The sequence below is a fragment of the Lissotriton helveticus genome, chromosome 4_1 (genome assembly GCF_964261635.1).
Source record: "Lissotriton helveticus chromosome 4_1, aLisHel1.1, whole genome shotgun sequence".
Taxonomy (NCBI): domain Eukaryota; kingdom Metazoa; phylum Chordata; class Amphibia; order Caudata; family Salamandridae; genus Lissotriton; species Lissotriton helveticus.
This window is the reverse complement of record NC_136063.1, coordinates 397,899,239-397,919,738: the sequence shown is the minus strand read 5'-3', so window position 1 is coordinate 397,919,738 and position 20,500 is coordinate 397,899,239. Positions and strand designations below refer to the sequence as shown.

The following is a 20,500-nucleotide window of genomic DNA, read 5'->3' as shown; positions in this document are numbered from 1 at the left end:
GGGGTGTTGTTTACATGCTTGTTTTTTTCCCTTAAATGAGCAGTGGTAGGATATGCGTGCCATTTTTCCTGCTTTTGTAGGTGCTTCCACTAAGAACAGGGTACAACCAAAAAATGTCTGAAACGAAGACTGCTTATAAAGGGTTTCAGAACAAAGTGTGTGCAGCTGAGACCCCCAAGCAGATCTACTGGAACCCAAACAGAGGGAGGATATTTCTTTTTTTCCCACTTATACACATAAAATGTGTAAAATGTGTACCTTCAGTATCCTGACCTGCTCTTTCCTACTTTTGAAATATGCCGTACTACATAGTAGTGCCAAAAGTGGAACTCTATGGCCAAAGCAAGTCCTGGACTATCAGGCTCCAGTTGTTGAAAGGCTTTTTGAATGGGCATTGTCAGTCAAGGAAACAAGGGAATGCAGACCATTATTGTTCAAAGCCATCCAGGCATAACGTTATGGCCATATCAGGGCCATTTACTACAGCTAGGATCTGGCTCTCTAAAACAATTTGCTGAAGGGTGACAACACTGGAATTCTTCATTGTAAAGGATAGTTGATACTGCGGCTCCCTTCAATGAACATTCTTCCCAAGTACCAGACTCCTAGTCTGATTTAGCCTAGGGAAGGGGCTCCAAAGAGTAGCTTTCAGAAGTGAAGCCAAGACCAATAAGGCATTCAGATGGTGTGGGTAGATTGAAGGAGGTCAATACCTTTTATCTCCAGACTTTAGAAGTGGCAGCCGGATGGCCCCACGCTAAAATGGCGTAGTCACACAATGGTAACAGCCTTCTGGGCCTCCCATCTTGTCCTGTGTCTGCTTTCAATCGAGCAGAGCTGCCTGAAGATTGGTCTTGATATTGGACCTCCTAAATTAGTTAGAGAGTAAAATACATTTAATTGCAAGTCTTCTAGATCATGGAATTTATAAAAAATCCCTAAAAAAAGAAGCAATACATCATTATCATTCGTTATTCAACATGCATAATAAGATATCGCTTAAAAAAAAAGTGAAATTAGAAATCAAGCTAAAAATTAAAAGCATGCGCACCTCATGAAATTTAACGTTTGCATGATTTCTAGATGCTTATACAAATTTGAACATTCTAACTCTTTGTAATTTAGAAAGCCATTGCACCATTGAGGGTTTAACAGTCAATTTTCCAGTATTGTAATCTGAGAGACCATGCAGTGGGAATAGCCACAAAAATAAAGTGTTGCTCTGCATAAGTCAGATATGGACATTTTCCGGCATAACTAAATAAAACAATATATGAATCTGGAAACATTTTGTCTAGTCATGTAACTGATATACATAAAAGGTTTTATCCAAAAGTTGAATAATGCTGGACAGGTAAAATAAAGACATGACGCCAATCCCCTAGAAAGTCCAATTCAAATATAAAGCATCACAAAGACATTTCTGGAAAAATCTTAAGAAAATTAATGAGTATAGTACAGCATCCCTCTTGAGAAGAAACTATATGTTTTAGATTAGCAGCACTCAGTAATTGATAACCCAAAGATCTTTTCCGACTGAAAAGATATCTTAAAATACATCCTTCTTCGGATTTTATCTAAGAACTTGGGCATGACTAACCGGTATAGAGTCTGATGAAGAATCTTGTACCAATAGCCACCGCCCAATACCTTGTTTTGAAAAAGAGATTTAGTTAATAAATGCGCCCTATCATTTATTTCCGCCGGATAGCTTTTAAGAAAACTGTTAATCTGAGCAAAACCTAATCTCATGTGATAGATTGACAGGAAGAAAAAGATGAATCTGCTCCCAAGTTATCCAGGAATGGTTGGAAACGAAGTTGCCTTTGACGTTAAAGCTAGCTTCCTCACACCTCTTAATGGAAACTTTAGACAACTACAACTCTAAATTGGTGCAGTCCTTTTAATATACAAGAGGATGGCATTTTGCATCCTTAAATTCTTGAAATATCTGGCTTATTCTATAAATCAATATATATCAAGATTTCTGTCTAGGGCTTTTGAGAGTTTTGCAGTTTTCAGAAAAGCTGGTAACTCAGTCTCTGCTTCATTAATCATATTATTCAAAAACTGTTATCTGGGAATGTCACCTTATTGATCAGCCATACAGATTGGTCTAGGGATGAGGCATAGTTGTAACATCTAAAATGAGGAAGAGCTAAACCCCCATGGTCCTTGTCTACCTGTAAGTTGGCAAGTTGAAAACAATGATGTTTACCGCTCCAAATACATTTTGTGCTTGAAGTATCGATTTCCTGAAAAAAAGGATTGGTTAATATTTATTGCAATATTAGAAAATGAGTACGTAAATAAAGGGAGAATCGACATTTTAACCAAAGAAACTCTGCCAATTAATTATCAAGGCAATGATTTTGATTGAGACAAAATCTGTCGGACCTGAAGTAATGTGGCGTTATGGTTGATAGTAAACAAATCAGGAAAGTTTGGGGTAACCTAGATATCGAATTAGACGAGTATAACAAAATTGACCTTGAATTTGCCCTAGAAGATTCTGCTCAGAAGCGTTAACCCTTTGCATGCTGGTGACGAACCCCAGTCGTCACGCTCCGCGGTGCTCGTGTGCGGATGACGGCTGGGGTTCGTCACGGCCCCGCCCTGTTCGTTTGTTTACCGCATAGCGGCGGAAACGGGCCAGCATCGAAGGGGTTAACTAAGAGGGCTTCTGTTTCAGAGTGATTTATTTTGTAGTCACATATCTTGGTAAATGCCAGAATCCTGTCTAGTGCCACTTGAATAATCACATGATCTGGCGAGAGATGGACTGTAATTGCATTGCCAAAGAGTTTTTTAGTTTTGAAACCCCTGCCACAGGATGCCTGAGTGGAATTGCTTGACTGTGGGACTGCAGGATGCAGAGTGGAAGTGGTGGAGCTGGGTGCATGGTGAGGGCAGGATTTGGTGTCGAGAGCAGAGACGATTACGAGTCTTCGGGAAGGTAACGATTTCTGTGGAGGGTGCATCCGGAGCCTACGTGTGCATGCTCTTTGTGTCTGTGTACACATGTGTGTTTGTGAGAGAGAGCGATGCACCTGGCAACGTGTTCCTCCCTGAGAGATGTTGTCTTTCCTTGGAAGCCATCCATATTGGTTTGAGAAAGGCACAAGTATGTGTTAGTCCTTTCCACTGGGCCCTGTCTCATGGCAGAATGTGTTTATCTCTGTCAGAATTTAGCCCATTTCTAGCATAATAGTGGCCTGGCATAATCACTGTGCATACTTAGTCTAATTATAGCATAGTGGCAACCATCCGTGGCATATAGTGAGTATCCTTGGACTAGTTATGGTCATCCCTGACCCTGACCTATGATGGCCACTTGTGGGACAATGATGGCCATGATTGTCATATTGCTATTTAATTTTCGGTTGCGGCTGTTATTTCATTAGTCATGTGGAGAGATTTTGTACTCATAGGTTTTCCCAACATTACTTTTACTATTCACGTCTACTGCGTTTGGGTGGATACTTTTGTAATCTTATCGGATGTGGTCTCTATCATAACGGTGATTGATATGTTATTGAAACCTAAAACAAACAAAGAATTTGAAGATCTTTAAGTCATCGGAATAAAAGGAAGTTACCAATTTAGCAAAGTAGTCGATAAGAATATGTATTTAAACCCCAGTATATCCATTGCATGGGGTACATTCAAGCTTGTACAACCACAGCTACCACTTTATGGCCTTGAATTACTGTTTTTGTCGTTATGGTTTATGACTGTATTATGTTTCATGTTTTAATTGTATTCTCTTTTAGGTGAAAACATTAGCAAGACCGGAGCTGGCCTTGTTTTTGGTGAAGTATGTGACAACATTAATTGTTGGTATCTCGGCTGTCTTCTGGGTGGGAAGTAAGAAGACCTGTTCAGAATGGGCCAACTTCTTCAACAGGACCCGCAAGAGAGAGTAAGGGAATGTTTCTAATATTTTCTATAGATATGTGCATAGAGACACGCTTTACTCTAAATTTAGAAGGCACTGCAAGTTCACATCACAATGCTGCCACTTTGTGGGGTTACACAGTGGATGTCTTCTCTAAACCAACATTATCTTGTCGTCTTCACTACAAGTTAACTTGTTTAGAAGCGTACTCTAAAATAGATATGGAGGTAGTTATAGGGCCATTGGGAAAAGCTGTATAGTAGGTCTACAGAGACAGTAATGCAACTTTATTTATTTATTTATTTATTTATTGCCATTTATAAAGCGCATCGTATACCCAAAGGCGTCTTGGCGCTGGTTAATTTGCAACTTCAGATGGTTATTAAATGCCCCAACAGGGTACCCACTTCTTTCAAAATTATTGGGTAAACAACCACGTCTTAAGTCTCTTACGAAATTGGAGGAGTGTGGAACATGCTCTGATATCCTGGGGCAAAGTGTTCCAGAGTTTGGGGGCAGCGACCATAAAGCGGCGATCACCCCATGACACCGTTTTGGTGCGAGGGACCACTAAATGGTTGCAGTTGGAGGATCGGAGGTGGCGGGAAGGTTGATATGGGCACAATTGATCTGTTAAGAAATGCGGACCTTGCCGGTTTAGTGCTTTGTAAACTATACACAGCGACTTAAATCTGATTCTATTCTGGATCGTCAACCAGTGGAGTCGCGTGATAGCGTCCGATATGGGCGCCAACTTTGGAATTCCAAAGAGCAGTCGTGCTGCCGCATTTTGTATCGACTGCATTTTTCTCATGACTCTAACTTGGGTGTTTAGAAAAAGCCCGTTGCAATAGTCCAATGATGTTAGAACCAAAGAACTAACCAATGTTTTAATGGCGGTCGCTGGAAGATAGGGACTTATTTTTCGGATCATGGGAAGTTTGTCTTGGGCTGTAGAAGCCACTTTATTAGCGTGATCCATGAAATTTAGGCCGTCATCAAAGGTGACTCCCAAATTTCTTACTTTAGTCACTGGTTTAGGGGGGGCACCAAAAGTGGAAGGCCACCCAAAGGCAAACCAGTCCGGTGAAAGAGGTCCAAAAATCATAACCTCAGTTTTTTCTGAGTTGAGTTTCAGGCAATTTATAGCCATCCACTCTCCTATCTCTGTCAGTCCATTTTGGAAGCGTTGGGCGACCTCCCCTCCGTCACCCCTAATGGCCATAACCAATTGCGTGTCATCAGCATATGAGGTTAGGCTCATACCATGTGCCTTGATGACATTGGCAAGGTCCGACACATAGATATTAAATAGTGTCGGACTCAGGGATGAGCCTTGAGGTACCCCGCATGGCTGAGTCAGCTTAGCAGATTGGTAAGGTCCAAGAGTGACGGCCTGCGTTCTATCAAGGAGAAACGAGGCGAGGAGGTCTCTTGCCATGGAGCAGATGCCCATCTTTTTGACACGGTCGACCAAAATCCCGTGGTCGACCGTGTCGAACGCCGCCGAGAGATCCAGCAGTACCAAAACTGCTGTCCCTCCCTGGTCTCTTATTAGTCTCACATCATCGGAGGCTTTGATTAAAGCGGTCTCGGTCCCATGATATTTCCGAAATCCGAACTGAGTGTCGTCCAGCAATCTATGTGTCTCAATATACTGGGATAATTGTATATTCATAGCCTTTTCCACCACTTTGGCTATGAAAGGCAAACTTGCAATTGGTCGGTAGTTTTTTAACTCGGTCTTATCCAGCCCCGGTTTCTTTAAAAGTGGTTTGAGCAGTGTAGATTTTAAAATCTGAGGATATGTCCCTGAGCACAAGATTGAATTACATACTTGCGTCAGAACAGGTATGATTGACTCCATCACTGGTGGGAGAACCGAGAATGGGCAAGGATCCAACATGGATCCAGTTTTAACTGTAGAGACGATATTTAATATATGATCTTCAGTTAGTGGTGTAAAACAAGTGAAAGATGCAACTAAAGGTGTATTTGGAACAGAGGGAGTTGTGGTAACGGACTTGATGAGGGTGGATTTGACAGTGAAGGCTTGGTAAATGTCGTCAACCTTAGAAAAGAAAAAGTTGGCCAAAGCATCACACATTACTTGGGATGGGGGTGGAGTCAGGTCGGGAATGTTACCTGAGAGAGATTTAGTAATTGCATATAATTTCTTGGTGGAGTTCTTTGCCTGCTCAATTTGATTTGAATAGAAATATTTTTTTGCCTTTATAATCATAGTTTTGTACACAGCCAAAGAGTCTTTATATCGGATCTTGCTTACTTGATCATAGGTCTTTCTCCATTGTCTTTCACAATGCCTTGTCTGTTGTTTTTGTTGTTTTAATTCATCCGTATACCACGGTGCAGTTGGGGTAGATCTATTCTTAGATATTGACTTGGTAGGGACCAGGAGATTCATAGCATGGCCCAACCAGTCCTGAAATAGTTGGGTAGCCATAGTCGAGTTAGATGGAATTAACGGGCGTGTGCTGTCAAGCTGGTTTCTTAGGTCTAGCTGATTAATATTATGCCACGCTTTAAAGGGACCCAGACTGGGGGAGTAATTGCCTTGGTTAAAGGTTTATTTATAGCCAAGGTGCAGAATACCACGTAGTGGTCTGTCCATGGCATTGGTAAAATGTCCAATACCTGGAGCCCCTGAACATTAGAACTTTACTATAATGCTCCTCCGTCTATAGGTGTTTGGGAGCCACACTTGAGAAGCTGTCTTCCTGTCTCTGTATAACACAAGCTGTTTTAGTTGTAGCTCTGACCAGAGTTCTTCAAAAGAGCAAAAAAGGCGAACTTAGGTAGAAGTCGACATATCTCGTTCTGCATATTGAAATTCTCGAGAAATGCCCTGTTGTATATACACGCTGCCACTAACTGTGTAGTCTGCTTCTAAGTGCGTCTAGATTGCGAAAGTTAAGGTATCACAGCCTGCACTACCTAACTGTATTGAACCCCCACTGACCCCAAGGAAAGACAAAACCACACCATTTGGAAAATCTCCCCTGTGCAACCAAAACTGCAGCATTTTCATTGTGTGCGTAACAGGTGAATGCAATCTATAAATAAAGAAGCAGTGCGATTAACATTGGGAGTCCACATATCACATAAGAATCTTACGTTACATTACCATATCGTTGTTTGGGAGATAAATATCTAAGACAAGTATCATGTCACAGTGATACAGTGCAGCCAGTGATATTTTCAATGAAGACTACCATGCAACTCTGAACCCAAATCAGTGTCTTCAGCACTCAAGTGCATGCCATCAGGGGTCACAAAGCACTCACACATGGCCACCTATACATCCAAATCATCTTAAAGTTTCTCATCTTTCTTACTATGTATAATTTGCTGTTCTTCCACTAACGAGCACTCTAGCACATCCCTCATCCAGAAGTCCACCGAGGGGGGCCCCTGCCCTATCTTACGGATGGCCACCCTCCTCCTGTCCAACACAGAGGCAAGCTGCAAGAACTTGTAGGGCATTTTACGCCCCTTGGGCCTAGCTATGTTCCACATTAGACAGAACTGCAGCTTGAGTTCTCGTCTCAGAGCTGTGATGAGCACAAGTCAATCGAACACTTTGTTCCAATAAACCCTCATCTGTGGGCAGCCCCCGGTTAGAAGCAGAAAGTACACAACCACACTGCCACAATGAAGACCTGATCAGCGCGGCCCAAAGAAGTTCGACTCATAGCCAGGGGCCTCATGTTGGTATGGTGGGAAAAATTTTAATGTATCAACTTGAATCTCGCATTGCTAGAGACCGATCGTATCAGGGCGCACTGCTGTGCCCAGTTTTCATCGGACAGCGGGTCCCCAAGATTAGTGTCTCATCCCAACCAAGCCCGCAGAGTGTGGTGAGCAGCGTCAGCCACCATAGCTTTATAAAACAACAACACTAAATGAGGTCCTGACCCACTAGTCATCATGACCCCCAGGGTACTGTATGCATGGTACACAGGCCAGGACTGCCGGCAAACTCCGCCACCTGCATAGTCGCAAAAGTGGCCAGATCCCACCCCAAACTCAAGTTGCGCATCCTCAAAGGTGATGAAGGGCTCATTCGGGTATATATCCCCCAGCAATTCATCCCGCCATGCTTGGAATGGCATGTTGGCTACCTTCTGCTGGATTGGAGCAAGAATCCAAATTGGTTGCTCACAGTGGAACAGAGCCCTTCTTAGTACAACCGACACCAGCTGCTGCCACACGTGTGGTCTGACGAACCACATAATGAAGGTCCAGTGAATTTCCTACCCCTTCCATCAACAGCAACAGGAGGTCAGCACACCCATCGTTCCGGCCACCAGTCGCTTTTCCGAATTTCTGCCTCCTGCTAGCCACCGGCCCGCATGCTGCATGTAGGCTGCACATTTTTTTTTAAAAAACAGCCACAGTGCCTCCAGTCACACTCCTCATAGCTCCTCATCAAGGTGCCCTGCACCACTGTACTGCGCTTACCTGCCAAGAGAAGGGAAGTGAGCAATACATTTAATTGCTTAAACACGCTGGAGGGCATGGGGCATAGGGCATTCTGAATAGTATAAAGACAACACGGGAGAAGTACCATTTTAGAAACAGCAATTCTGCCCATAAGCAACATCGACGGGGTCCGGTCACGAGGGAGTCCCTAGGTGTCTAAGCGGGCTGCGAGCATCGAGGGCGATGTGCCAATTTCGCTCCAACCCCCCTCCCGAGACCCATGGTGCAAGTAGCGCCATATTTTAAAGTGCAGAAATACTCCCGAATTTGGAGTTTTTTTGGGATTGAGCATTTGCTCTCCCCTTTTTATGCACTTTTTTCACCCTTTTTTCACTTTCACGTCCCTTGGTTAGGGTGGACGATTAGAGAGTCCATACCGCCGGGGTTTAGTCCTGAAGAATGCCTTGGCAAATTTAAGCCTGCAATATGGCAGAAACATGTTGACTGACGAATTTATTCACTGTATTTATCTGAATCTTACCATTCCTAATCCTTGGCAACTAAATTCAGACACATAATACTAGTAAAATCGTGTCTTAGGGATCATTTAATAAAATATTTTTTTGATACTCATTTAGACACTTTTAATTTAACTCACCCACACAGCACGCCCTCCTTCACACAACCAGCTCCGCAGTCTTTCTGGCGTTGTAGCACACCAAAGAGGCACTCGGCCTCTTTGGTGGGGCCCGATGATGAAGCATGACACTGACTAGGTCGGTGTGTGAGGGCTTTCCTTTTCACCCTAAGTGAGTGTGTGATCCCCAGTTATCTCGCTCCAATCTTGTGGCATCATTTGAGATTGATCTGGCCTCTCTCTTTTTGTTTATCTACATTGAACCGGGGATTGAGAGAAGCCGTCTTGACTCTCCCTACCTCTCCCATTGTTGTTTTTCATAAGCAACAATGGCAATGTATTCCAAAACTTCACCGAAGAACTTCATGATTCCTGTACCCTACCAGTATTGTATCGCTCTTTCATGTGTATGACATCACTCCCAGGTACAGAAAGTGGTCTAGTTCCAATCGGAGCCCCAGGTCCGGAAGTCGGTCCAGCAGGACCTGCACCAGTGTCGCCAGCAGAATCAGTAATGACTTTATACGATTCATGCAAAGCCCAAACACCTCCCCAACCTCATCTAATCACGCAACATCTTCCATGGGGTCCTAAGATAAAACAAAGCGTTGTCTGTGTAGAGCGATAGATGGTGCCACGTTGCTCCTAGTTCTATACCACTGTCACGCAGTTCCCAGTGGACCCAAATCACCATAGGCTCCAGCACCAATGCAAATAAAAAATGGACAACCTTGCCTGGTGCCCCTCTACAGATCCCAACAGTCAGATCGATAACATCCCACACTGACCCTGGCACTAGGGTGAGTATATAACAAGCACACCCAAGCCCGAAACAGCAGGTCAAATCCCATGTCCCTCAAAACCTCCAGGAGATACCCCCATTCCACAGTATCGAAAGCTTTTTCAATAACAATGGAAACCAACGCCATTTACTCACCCTTACCTTCCACTTCGTGTAAGATGTGCATCAGTCTCCTAAGATTCTTCCCTGTGTTGCTTCCTGGTTTAAACCTGCACTGGTCTTCATGTACCAGCTCCCTCATGATGGGGCTCAGACAATTAGCCAGCATTTTACACAGAATTTAACATTTGTATTTATCATTATAAGCAGGAGATATTCCATAGGGTCTGTTCTGTCCCCACCCAGCATATATGCCCTTCCCTCATGGTCAGAGGCATATCCCAGACTTCCTTGCCTCCAGAAATACATCCAGGAGCCCCTGCATGAGAACAGCCGAATATTCCTTGTAAAATTCCACCGGGAAGCCATCCCTCCCAGTGCCTTATTCCTTGGAAGCATTCCCAGCGCCGCCCTTAACTCCTCAAGAGTGAGGTCTGAGTCTAGGACAGCGCCCACCTCCCCATCCACCTGCAGGATTTCGAGGTGCCCTAGACAAGCCCGAACAAGACACTGTAAAATATTTGTGTTCCTCCTCTACATCCCCTTTGGATTGCTGAAAGTTGGCCTCCACTGCAGCCTGTGAAGTCACCAGTACTCTGTTTGATATGATCAAGTGTGTTATAGGGATACCATTCTGCCTCCTTATGCAGCATCCAGGCCATAAGCCTTCCTGACTTGTCACCCTCCCTATGCAATCTCTATTGATACTGTTTCAGCGTGTATCTATGTAATCTATCCCGCTGTGCACCTGCATCTCACCCCTCTGGCACCCCGGCTCAGTCAAACCCTGCTGCTGCAAGTCTGCTAGTCCCGCCTCCTCAGTCTGAAGCTCTCTCTGCAATTGCCATCTCCGCCCACACACATTGACCCTTGATGCTGTCTTTATGGCTTCCCATTCAGTGGCCTTACAGGAGGTTTATTCCCAGTTATGCTCCATATAATCAGACAGTGCCTGTGACAGCATCTCCTTACCTTCTCCGTCTGCCAGAACATCCACTAGAAATCTCCTCACCGCAGCCTCTCCACACTGCAAGTCGCAACTGACAGTGGTATGATCAGACAGAAACTTAGCAAGATACGAGACAGCCACCTGGCCATCAAGGGCAAATCCAGCCATCAGCACCCAATCCAGTACGCTAAACGTGTTGTGTGTGAGAGAGTGACAGGTATATACCCAGTGCAGCTGATAAAGCGAGCACCAATCATCCAACAACCCCAGATTGTGCACCGCTGCTTATAAGGCGGCAGTCATTAGAGGATGCGTGCCCTGGCAGGGGGAGCCGATCAAGCTCCTCATCTAACACATAGTTGTGTTCACCCATCCAAACCAGGGGCTGGTCCACATCCTGACTAAGTCTTGTATGTCATAGAAGAAATGTGGGTCATCCATGTTGGGTGCATAGGTGTTGAGGAGGGAGATATCCCTACCGCCCCGCAGGCCCTGAATGTACATATATCAGCCCTCAACGTCCGCCTCCAAGTAAGGGAATGGAGAAAGACGTTCCTGGTGCCACCCAAATCAGCACTCCCCTAGAACACTGATTTTATGTCTCTTTAGGAAGGAGAGCACCCTGTACCATTTTATGTAGAAACCCAACCCTCTAACATTCCAGGTAACAACCTATATTGATCTCCCATGTGTAAATCCAAAAGAAGCAGGAAAACCGTCCCATGTCCTGCAATACTCTATCTCCCATCGTAGCAGCAACAACTCACTACAGAACAACGTAACCCCAACGATTAACTTCCCCAGCTCCCAATACAGACAAAGTGAAACTTAATACCTACTGGTGCCCAGCTTATTCATGTGCCAGGACCAACACAGCATCCCTTGCCCTGCCCCACAGATACAGAGCACCCAGCTCCCTCCCTGACCAATCAGTTCGAGTTAACTGATGCCCACTCGTATCCCCCACTCAGGAGGCACAGTCACCACTGTGCTGCCAACAGGATCAACTAGACCATCTGGGATGCATATATCCCTATGCATCTTCTCACTCAAACCTACATCCTCCCTGCAGTGCGCCGTAGCACTCGGTTCAGAAAGCCAGGAATCGCCCAGGTGGCATCAAACAACAAACTATCTTGAGAATTCGCAGCACACTGCTGTACCCCATTCCCTCATGGTATGCCAATCAACAGACAGTAGACAGCACCCAATAAGGGAGCTATGGCTTCTCTATTACAGTCAATATCGTGTCCGCCACAAAGTCCGCAGTGGCACAGGAGGTGCCGGGCAGCAGGATGGCCACAGGGAGCAGTGCCCCGCCCCCCCAAGCCCTCAAGAGTTGGCAGGACAACCGAGTCTGACACCTGCATGATAACATCTACCTGAATTGTGACTCGCTGGGAAGCCGTGCGTTCGATTTTCAACTGCCTACACTGGGACTGGCCTTTCCAAGAATCACAAGTGGGCCCAACTTCCATACCCAAGCGACCTTGCTCCTCCAACCGTCCAACAGAGGACCTATCCCAAAGTTCAGGCCAGTTCTAGAGCTCATCTGGGTGCAAAAGAAGTTTGCTTATCCCTGCGAAATAACTTTCAGTTATAGAAGGATACAATAGCATGTACTTCAATTGCATGGTGTGCAACCTTTCCTTCACAACTATAAAACAAATTGAGCTGCTCCTGCACCTTCCTGGTATAGTCGGGGTATACTGCAATCTTGCAGTTATCAGACAGTGGGACATCATGCTCCCGGGCAGATCGTATTGTTCAGTCTTGGTCACAGTAGTTCAGACTTTTAGCAATAATGGCCCTCGGGTGGGGTGGCACCAGGCAAGGAAGATGACATCAGGGCGCCCTTTCAACCAAAAAGAAATCTGAGTGGCCCTGGGGCCACAGCTGTTGCAGCTCCCATCATTTAAGAAACATCTCCACAGAGACACCCTCCACCCAATCCGGGAATCCCAGTACCCTGTGTTATTGAGGCAGGCACAGCCCGTCACGCTCTCCACCTTAAGTTCCAGCTCCTGGGTAAAATAAGTCATTTTAGCCATTTGTCGTTTAAGCAGAGAGTCACCCCCCTGCAAACGGCCTCAATCTTATTCTCCAATGCTGTCCAGGGCCCCTGGATTACAGCTAGCAGGTCTGTTTGCGAGGGGTCACCTCCCCTCTCCAGGGACAATCTTGAGACGGCTGTTTGGGGTGGTATACTGCGTGATAGTGTTTGTGTAGTGGAAGCTTGCAGTCTTTTCCATCCCTGTGATGCAAGGCTATCGGCATCCACAAAAGGGCCCTCGCCCTACAAGCTCTCAATCAACGGCAGGTGTTAGCAGGCAACCCGGTGGCACTTGACCAGGTTCAGCTGGTAAGTGAGCCTACAAGGGATTTGTTCAAATATGTATTTGTAATAGTTGATAAATTCAATTTAGGCAAGCTCTATCGAAGTAACTCACAGTTGGATTACTCAAGAAACAATTCAATTAATTTACTAATGAATAGGTCATTCAAATAAAGTTAAAGGGGACTGCTGAGCGAGCATGAACACTTGGAACCTCTCTCCATTTGAATACAGATTTGTTTTCTGTTTCTGCAACAAGAGCCCGTATATACCTGGCTCCTCACGCTAAGCATTTACAGCCATTGTGTGCTGGAATAAGAGAACCTTTGGCATTTTCCAATTTGTGGATTAGATATATCAAATATTAACCTTACTAATTGCGAGGGGTCTTTTTTCTCAACATATTCAAGGTCCTGAGGATGGCCTAATGGACACCGACATTACTAGACCGAAATGTCGGCTATTACACCTATTCCTTATTTTATTGTACTGTAGGCAATGTTGGCTTTGTGTCAACTTTTCAGATTGCCTTAAAAGCATTTTGTGAAAGTGTCCACAATTGTAACTATGAAGGATATTTAATTTTATGCAACTGTTACTTCTTGCTACATTGTGTTGTTTTTGATTATGTACCCTTTATAACTAATAATGTTCAATCAATACAAAATCATTTTTTGAAAATATACACCTGTGTCTCCTTTAACTTTATTTGAATGATCTATTCATTGGTAAATTAATTGAATTGTTTCTTGAGTAATCCAACTGTGTGTTAGAGAGCTGGCCTAAATTGAATTTATCAACTATTACAAATACATACAAATCACAGGCACAAATATGGTGACAATCACATAGAGATGCTGCAACATGCACCTCCAGACAACAAATGGCATCAGATTTATCTGCCGCCGCTGCTTGTTGCCGCCTCCCCGCTCCCCTAGCCCCGGTTCGGCACGGCTGAGTGCCGCTTGTTCCGGAGGGCTGACGGGGTTGCGGACTCCATCTTTGGTGGGGCAGTGGTGGGTCACGGGTGAGCGCTGTAGTCATCGCGCTCCCATTTGCTTAAAAGGGACGCCTCATGCGCACGTGCAGCGGACGCGCCGGCGGCGCGCCAAAGGCAAGCCCGTCTGCGCCCGTCTGCGCCCGGCCGGGGCTGGGGGCATTCCACTCTGCCCAACTTTTAACCTTTTCATCAGCCTAGCTTCGAACTATGCAAGGTCCATGGACTTTGGCAGACTCTATCATCGCCAAAATCTCCAAACTCTGCCTTACGCCAATTCCTTCTACCCCCCATATCCTGGCCCCTGTCCCTCCTTCCTCCGGGCTTTCACCGTAGTCCCCTCCTATCCCTGTGACTCCTGTAACCTCTGTCCTCCTTTTGAACACTAGATCGGTGGTCAAGCACTTTCATGAACTCTTTGTTCTGCTAGACACGCACCAACCTGATCTATTGTTTCTTACAGAGACCTGGTTCTGTCCGGACTCTCTTCCAACCCTTTTGGCCACCCTCCCTCCCCCCTATTACGCTATCCGCGCCGACCGAACGGCCGGTAAGGCTGGTGGTGGCGTAGCTCTCATTGCCCGTGCGGATCTTCATTTCCAGATATTACCAGCCCCTCCCATTACTACGATTGACTACTTAGTTGTCCGCTCTGCCTCCTTCTCTCCACCTCTCACTTGTCTGCTTGTGTACCGTCCCCCACAAACTACTGTGCACTTCCTCCACGCCTTCCAGGACCTGCTGGCTACCCTAGCAGTTAATAACTCCTCCATCCTGGTGCTTGGCGATTTTAATTACTGGCCTTCCGATCCAGCTGAGGATCTCTCGTCTAAAGAATTCTCTGACTTTTCTCTTTTTGTGCCCTCAAACTCATTTTGTCTGCGATGGTGATCTCCCGTTTAGACTATGGCAACGTCTTGTATAACGGCGTCCCCGCTTACAATCTTCGGAGACTCCAACTGGTGCAGAATCAGGCAGCCCGACTTGTGTACAATCTGTCCAAGTCCCATCATGTCACCCCGCTGCTCAAAGCTCTGCACTGGTTGCCCATCCGAGAACGTGCCTTGTTTAAGATGGGCTGTATCACCTTCCAGGCTAGGGCAGGGACAGCCCCACACTTTATTTCTTCCAAGATCAAGGCATATTGCCCTAGCAGAGAGCTGCGCTCCTCTTCACAATCTCTTCTGGCTGTCCCTCGTTTTAAGAAGAAGAGGTTAGGTGGCGTAAAATTTTCTACGCTTGCGCCCACCTTTTGGAATACCCTTCCCCTCTCCCTCAGGTTTTCTACCCATTATTCAGAATTTCGCAAATCTCTGCAAACATTTTTGTTTGTTCAAGCTTTCCCACGTTAGTCATCCGGCTCTTCACTCCCTCTTGGTTTGTGTCCCTAGCGCTAAGAAACCGCGTGGTGTATGTGCACTTTATAAATATTTTAATTTCAATTTACATATTTGAACAAATCCCGTGTAGGTGCACTTGCCTGCTTATACTAAACTGTCCAAGCCGTCAAGGGTTTATTGGGTTTCCCATTTTTTAAGGTAATATCAGCAGGTACCAGGCAGTCCAATTGCGCTCTCCAGGGCCACACCTCACTGCAAAATGTCTCCAAAGAGACCAGGCTCACATAGGAAGCCGCAGGACCCAGGTCCGCAACTCAAAGTTCTGTGAAGCTTTCCTTCTCTAGCCAAAAACCTCTATCAGGGGCCCTCACTCAGCCTCCAGGGCCTGCCCAGTATACGACCCAATGCCCCCTCCGGTTCTCACCCCTGGGCACTCCCGCTTCTGCCACTCAAGGGACTTACCTGTAGGAGGCCGCAGCCAGTCGTTGTCTTACTCCGGCGTGCCGGGAGGGCCTCCCTGTGCATGGGCTCAGCGACCCTACAGTGGCACCGTCAAGCCTGCGGCCGGCTCACTACCCGGCCAAGATTACATCCTGGATCCTCAGACTGACCCTGGAGGTGGTGGTCTCAATATTAATTGTTCAAATTCAAAATAAAAAGAATAACATACATTGCGTGGTTTCTGGCTAGTAAATCTTCATAGACAGGCCAGCATACACCTGTCTAGGCAGGAATGATTGTGTATCACCAAGTTAGTGATGATGTCATCTCGCCAATCACAAATCCAAGAAGTCATCAACAAACAATGTCTTGCATTCTATTCCCAGAGTCTGCTGCACCATGCCACTGCCTGAGCCTAAGTCTCCCATTGGATAATTTTAGCTAGGGGCTGGCTCAAGACTGAGTTGAGGCAAGAAAGCTACGAGCGCGCATTTGGAACTTGGGAGTGAGGGCTCTTGATGAAGAATAAACGAAAGTAAGTGTGGACTTCCCACTTGCTGTGTAGCCAGAGTAGCATATCCTGCAGCCCTGAATTGCTGCTATCCTCAACGTGCTCAATGCGGCTGTGGCCCAACACACCTTTTGTGTGCCATGGTGTCACCTGTAGAATCTGTGCGCTGCACCCCAGCATGGTAATTGCTGAGCGTGTGTGAGTCCAGTAGGCACCACAGCCATACTTACCGGCACTGGCAGCATTACGGCTGGGAACAATGCCTGTGCTGTAGCAGGCAGGGGCACAACAAGCTGAGAAGTAGATGCCAATGCCGTCGCCATCCCTGGACCTACTAATTACAGGCAGCACTAGTAGTGATATTCTGCTGTGCTCGAGCAGCTACCGGTTCTGCAAATAACCCAGTTATACTGCACTGATTAATATATGCAAAAAAATTATTTTCATTTGGTGTACATTTTGTTTTTGCACTCGGTGTAGGTAAGAAAGTGAAACACATGTCATCTTCCTCTTCTTTAGGAAAGACAACAGGAAAACGCAGAGTTCAAAATAGCAGGGACTTGTACAGGCTGACGACAGGGGTCACAGACAGTAGCAGTGTTATAGATGAGAGAGAGAGCAGGAGGAAAGAGGAGAAAGAAACAACAGGAGAGGAGAGAGATAAGACAGAGCGAAGTAGAAGAAAAGGAGAGCAAATCAGATACAAAGAGAAAGCAGCCATGAAGTGAAGAAGAGAGCATTAAGAAGAGAGAAGATAGAATGAAAGGATGTAGAGGACAGGACAGAGGAAAAAAAGCAGACAAATGATAAAACAGAGACACAGCTAATCACTGCTAGAAGAGTGATTGTAAAGAGCCAAGATCGAGGGGAGAGAGAGCAGAGCATGGATAAAAGTGAAGAGGAAAAAGGGCAGGGGTAGAATGACTAGGGGGCAAATCAGAAATGCAGGGAATAATGTAACGCACCAGGTGTGAGAAAGATGATAGAAAACAATTAGATAGGTGAGAAGATAGACTCTTAGAGCAAAGACGTATGGGACTGTCAACAGATCAAGGTTAGAAGATGGAGACTGAGGCAGCAAGAGTGTTGAAAGTGGGGCTCACTGGAGGAAGAAGTGAGCTGTGGCCTCCTTGGCAACATTTTTAGCACCTGCACTTCTTTTTTTACAAAGTAAGCACTGAGCACTCCTTCCGCCCACAGCAAGTCTGCACTTGCAGATTCGGCTTCCTTCTCTCCCCAGGCTCACATCCCCGTGTCTACAGCTGCTAGAGCCGGGCACAAACTGCAACCCACCTCCGTCAAAGTATAACGCCGACAGCACCTGCGGCGGGACCCAGCCAATGTGTCTGCAAGCCCACGGGGCCTGTCCCCCACTCCTGGGGGCTACTCCCTCTTGCGTCATGGGCTGCTTTCTGCCCCCCCCCCCGGGTCCACCACACTGCCGGACCAGCCGCTCACCTCGTGGCTATGTGGCAGGGCCTCATTTGTGGAGTTGTATCGGGAGCCGCGCTCGACCACATTCTGCCAGCCATGTTGCCAGGCCATGCTCCCGTTCCTTTCCCATTTCAATGGGATTTGTAGTGAAAAGTGCTATTGTGCTTTGTCCAATTCGAGTGAAGAATGCATAAGGTTTTACTACTTTTCAAAGTGGAAATTATTTAAATAAGTTGTAATAGTTCGTTTAGAGAGAAATGCTGTATAAAAAACGTTGTTGCGATCGTATATCGGCAGTTCTGTTGTCTATAATTGAATGTGTATTTCATGATTAATGTTAACTCATTTTCTCATTAATGCTTTAATTAATACACTTGCTGTGAAGCACAGACCCACATATATATATTTTAATATATTTATAAATTCTTATTTTTTTCCCCAAAAATTGCTTCGGGGCAGGAGGGACTCAAGTATTCTCCCTCACTTCTCAAAGAATAGAAAGTATTTATGTTCGACCATCTTACAAGTTCACCAGACTCCACTGTGAGTTCTGAATTGTGTGGAAAAGAAACGAGTTATAGACATTCTGCCCTAACTTGATATATAATGTATTTCGAACCAAGGTATATGTTCTCATTAAGTAGCACATAATATGTGTTAAGATCATATGAAAACTTCAAGAACGTGTAATTGAAACATCAGGATATCCATGTTCAATGCTATGGTAGGTGTTCAGTGAATTTGAGCTATTCGCAGAGAACATTGTAAGTGCCTTAATCAGTGACGATTCCGTATGTCTAAAGCTTCAAAGGTCTCCTTAGCATGCAGAATCCACATTCACTGTTGAATGATGTATGAATATATAGTATCCTTAAAAAAAGTTACAGCTTAAACATTATGCTCAACGTTTCTATTGATTTTCCCTTGCAGTCCCGTCAGTGAAAGCCGAAGAGTTCTGCAGGAATCCTGCGAGTTTTTTCTCAAGCATAATTCAACAGTTCGGCATAAGAAAAAGCACTATAAAGCCAGCTCCCACAAACTGAAGGTCATCTCTAAGTCCATGGGCACCAGCACCGGAGCCAAGGCAAACCATGGCACGTCTGCCATGGCTATCGCCAATCACGACTTTTTGGGGCAGGAGACCACCATGGAGGGGAAGGATGTCTCGGAATTGTCAGGCTTGAAGCTACCAGTTCAAGTGGCCGGATCCCAGAAAGGAATAGATGGCAGTCAAGTGCAAGCCCCTTTGCAAGGGCTAAGTGGCTCTGATGTGCCCACTGAGCAGCATGAAAAAGATAATGGAGTAGGGAGTACCAGCAAAGTAAGCAGTGTGTGTGGGAGCATACAAGCTGAGGAAAGGTAAGGAGCACTTGTGAGTTTGTACTTGTTATCCTTTTTGTCTGAGGTACAGGCAAATGTACACAAAAAATAAGACCGTCAATTGGGAGGGATCAGTATTTTATCATGAGTCACCTTACATTCCCTTCCACCCACAGATCATCTCCCCATCATGTCCCCTCTTTGTATCATTTATACTTCTTTAGTTGAATGAAATGCAATGTCTCATCCAAACTGCTGGAAGAGATACATCTACATTTTAGCCACTACATTTTCTGTTTGTTGTAACATCCTTGTTAAAAGAATACAAAACATAGAGTTACAAAAGCACAGTGCTTGTGTTAGAAGGGTGTGTGCCTGATAACTAGCTCTGTTCACATGGGGACACAGCAGTTCCAGATTAGGAGCTTTTTGAATGGACCTACTCTGATGTTGTGCACCAGTTCTACTGTGTTGCATCTTGATATCATTGTTTGTATTGGTGGCTAACACTTTTCAGATCAGTGACATCCCTTTCTGTTAACCTTTGAAGGGTGAAAGACTTGTATGAGTTAATATCTCAGGATTGGAACCTGTCACCCTTAGATTCAGCATTAACCACTGAACATATTTATCAGTTTATTGTTTATGTTGGTAGTTTACGAGCATTTCCCTTCATATTAATATTGTTCCATTTTGTATTTTGTTTAGGGATACTGAGAAAACAAATCTGGTTGATGCACCTCCATTGCAGGCCGACCTTTCTAACCAACCAACATGTTCACAGCCCAGCAGCAGGAAAAGCTCTGTGCAGCTCCCCCTGCATTCTGGGCCCGGCTCCAGCAAATACCTAGATTTGGGAAACAATGCTTCGGAGGCCTGAAGCGACCTTCCACATCTTCACTTGGACAGTTTTGTTAGGAACCTACCGTGGGTGACATCACATGCTGAGTATTCCTGCTGCATTGATATCTCCTTAGAGGAATCAAGTATTGTAATTCCACAGCCTTCAGACCCTCTTCATTGGAAATCAATAGTTTGAAGAAGTTGCATGCTGTCTTTATCTTTCAGAGTTCACAGATTAGAGTTTCTCCTCGTGTGCCGTGGTCGAAATGCAGACCAGAGATGGTACAATAACAGAGAGACCGATAGAAAAATATTGTGGCTAGAGTAGAACTGACAAATAACATAGTGTGTTGCTAGATGGATAGCATTCATAAGCTGACAACAGAAATGTTCTCCCCTTGATGAAACAGAAGTGTTTAATGTGTGGCCACATTGGTCTTAAGACCAAATA

General features: G+C 45.3%; 1 protein-coding gene across 1 annotated transcript in view; it reads left to right on the top strand.

The window, feature by feature from the left end:
• The window catches only part of FZD6 (frizzled class receptor 6), a 243,356-nt gene extending 223,128 nt beyond the window's left edge, over positions 1 to 20,228 (top strand). The window contains exons 5-7 of the mRNA XM_078686904.1: positions 3,774 to 3,922; positions 18,817 to 19,245; positions 19,915 to 20,228. Of these exons, the coding sequence (XP_078543030.1) occupies positions 3,774 to 3,922; positions 18,817 to 19,245; positions 19,915 to 20,086 (750 nt within the window). The 3' untranslated portion in view covers positions 20,087 to 20,228. The remainder of the gene's footprint in view (positions 1 to 3,773; positions 3,923 to 18,816; positions 19,246 to 19,914) is intronic.
• The last annotated feature ends 272 nt before the right edge of the window (positions 20,229 to 20,500 follow it).